The 2,296-nt window shown below is 62.0% G+C and overlaps 1 protein-coding gene across 1 annotated transcript; it reads left to right on the forward strand.

The window, feature by feature from the left end:
* Positions 1 to 599: 599 nt before the first annotated feature.
* On the forward strand, positions 600 to 1,957 carry LOC115307883 (protein ANTAGONIST OF LIKE HETEROCHROMATIN PROTEIN 1-like). Its single transcript, XM_029963930.1, has one exon. It carries the CDS (start codon positions 774 to 776, stop codon positions 1,755 to 1,757), a length of 984 nt encoding a protein of 327 aa, XP_029819790.1. The 5' UTR covers positions 600 to 773; the 3' UTR covers positions 1,758 to 1,957.
* Positions 1,958 to 2,296: the final 339 nt, after the last annotated feature.

The raw sequence follows: 2,296 nt of genomic DNA on the forward strand, positions 1-2,296 counted from the left end.
GGGGTGACATCAAAGGTGGGGGACACAAAGGATGGGGATACAAAAGGCCTGGGTATACAAGTGATACAGGGCAGCAAGGACAAGCTTAGGAGGGGGAACATGGAGGACCCACTGCCCTTGGTAGTGGCCAAGGAAAGAGAAAAAACCTCTTTTCAGCTTAAAGTTGTTTTTAGAATTTAATAACAGAAAAACAATTCCTGTGGAGGGACCAGGAGCTCCCCTTTCCAAATCATGACTCCCACTTCTGAGGGGTGCTTGCTCCCCCTTCCAGTTCGGGGCTGAGCCCACAATTCCCTTGGTCACAGGAAATCCAGGAATGGTAGTTAAAATATAATGGTTAAAATATAATTTGGGGAGTGGGCACCCCGAAAAGGGACTTTTTCAGAAAGGTCCTTGTCTGCAGTGCTTGGGTGTCTTGCCCAGGGTCACAACTACTGCCTAATGGGTTTGCAGTGGGGTTTCTGAGGAAGATTTGACCCACTGTTTGTCTGCTTGGAACCACAGGCCACCTGGCACTGGCTCACCCCCTGCCTTGAGCAGGTCTCTTGAGCTGGGTGGTCTTCAGAGGGGCATCCTGGTGAGGTGCAGGGTGAGGATGGGGAGGTGCCCTCTCACCCCCCTCTTGTCTCCCCCTGCAGCTCCTGATCGCTCACCGGAGGAGAACCAGCTGCTGCTTCTACCCGCGTGCCTGGCCCAGCCTCAGGAGCTCGGACTGGTGGGAGCGGGTGGTCCTGAAGGAGTTTGGGCCCCAGGACTGGCTGGAGAAGTTCAGGATGTCCAAGGAGACCTTCTTCTACGTCTGCAACCAGCTGCGGCCCGGGCTGGCCCCGCACAGCGCCCACTTCCACCCCACCCTGCCCCTGGAGAAGAGGGTGGCCGTGGCCCTGTGGCACCTGGCCACCAACGTGGGGTACCAGACCCTGAGCCCGCTCTTCGGCGTGGGGCCCTCCACGGTGCAGAGCTGTGTGAGGGAGGTGAGCTACGCCGTGGTGCTGCTGCTGAAGCCGCTCTACCTGCGGCTGCCCAGCGAGAAGGAGCTGGAGAACATGGTGCGGATCTTCCGCACGCGCTGGGGCTTCCCCCACTGCATCGGGGCGCTGGACAGCCTGCACATCCCCATCCACCCGCCCCTGCGCCTCGCCAGCGACTACTGCAACGGCCAGGGCTGGCACTCCATCCTCACACAGGCCACCGTGGACGGGCTGGGGCAGTTCTGGGACGTGTCCACCGCCTTCCCGGGCAGCATGGAGAACAGCGCGGTGCTGGAGAGCTCCAGCCTGTGGGTGCTGGCCAAGGAGGGCCGGCTGTGCCCCAACCCTCCCAAGCACTTCATGGGGAAGGCGCAGAAGTACGTGCTGCTGGGTGATGCCACCTACCCCCTGCAGGACTGGATCCTCAAGCCCTACCAGGAGGACGAGAACCTCACCCAGCGCCAGCTGCAGTTCAACTACCGCCTGAGGCGGGCGCACAGCGTCATCGAGAACGCCTTCCTGCGCCTCAAGGCGCGCTGGCAGATCCTCCTCAAGTGCGATGACTGCAGCCTGGAGCTGCTGCCCACCCTGGTCCTGGCCTGCTGCATCCTGCACAACGTCTGCGAGGCCCACGACAACCCCTTCAACGAGGAGTGGCTGGGGGGGGGCGAGCCCACCGAGCTGCCCAAGCCCTGCCAGCCCGCGCCGGCTGCCATGGAGGACAACGGGGCCGAGCAAGTGCGGGAGCTGATGTGCCAGTACTTCGAGAGCTGCGGGGAGGGCTGATGGGGCCACCCAGCACATCCCTGCACATCCCTGCTCCAAGACTCTGGCAAACATTGGCCCAGCGGTGCCAGGACTGCAGCCTGACCAGCTGCACCATCCGGGCCTGGGGCAGGGAGGGGCGGCCATGTCATGCTCGTGCCGGGTTTGCTGTGCGGGTTTCAGGCAGCGGAATGTATTTTGTGCCCTTGCTCTCTCTGCCAGGATCTGAGTGGTGTGGTGTGTGCTGTGGGAGCGAAGTGGGGATCGTGGCTGAGCGGACGGGGCAATGGGGATCTCCCTCTCCTCTGTCCCGAGGGCCCTCTGTCAGGGCCGAAACCAGCAGGAGCCTTGAAATGAGGCAAAACTCCTGTGAAGGTTCGAAACCTGCTGCGTAAACACACCTGGGAGGGGAAGGGGAGGAAGRGGCACAGCAGTGACTTGCCAAGGGAATGAAACTGCACCCATGAACTCCTGCACGTGCTACCCTGGGGCAAGTGGGGTGGGCTGCCCAGCCTGGCACCCCCCAGCTCCCCTCAGGGTGGGGTTTGCCCAGCCTGGCA

Source organism: Manacus vitellinus, unplaced genomic scaffold (assembly GCF_001715985.3).
Source record: "Manacus vitellinus isolate BGI_N305 unplaced genomic scaffold, ASM171598v3 scaffold_64_pilon, whole genome shotgun sequence".
Taxonomy (NCBI): Eukaryota; Metazoa; Chordata; class Aves; order Passeriformes; family Pipridae; genus Manacus; species Manacus vitellinus.

Coding starts and splice junctions, on each gene's coding strand:
- LOC115307883 (XM_029963930.1), top strand. CDS start 774: ATGTCCAAGGAGACCTTCTTCTACGTCTGCAACCAGCTGCGGCCCGGG.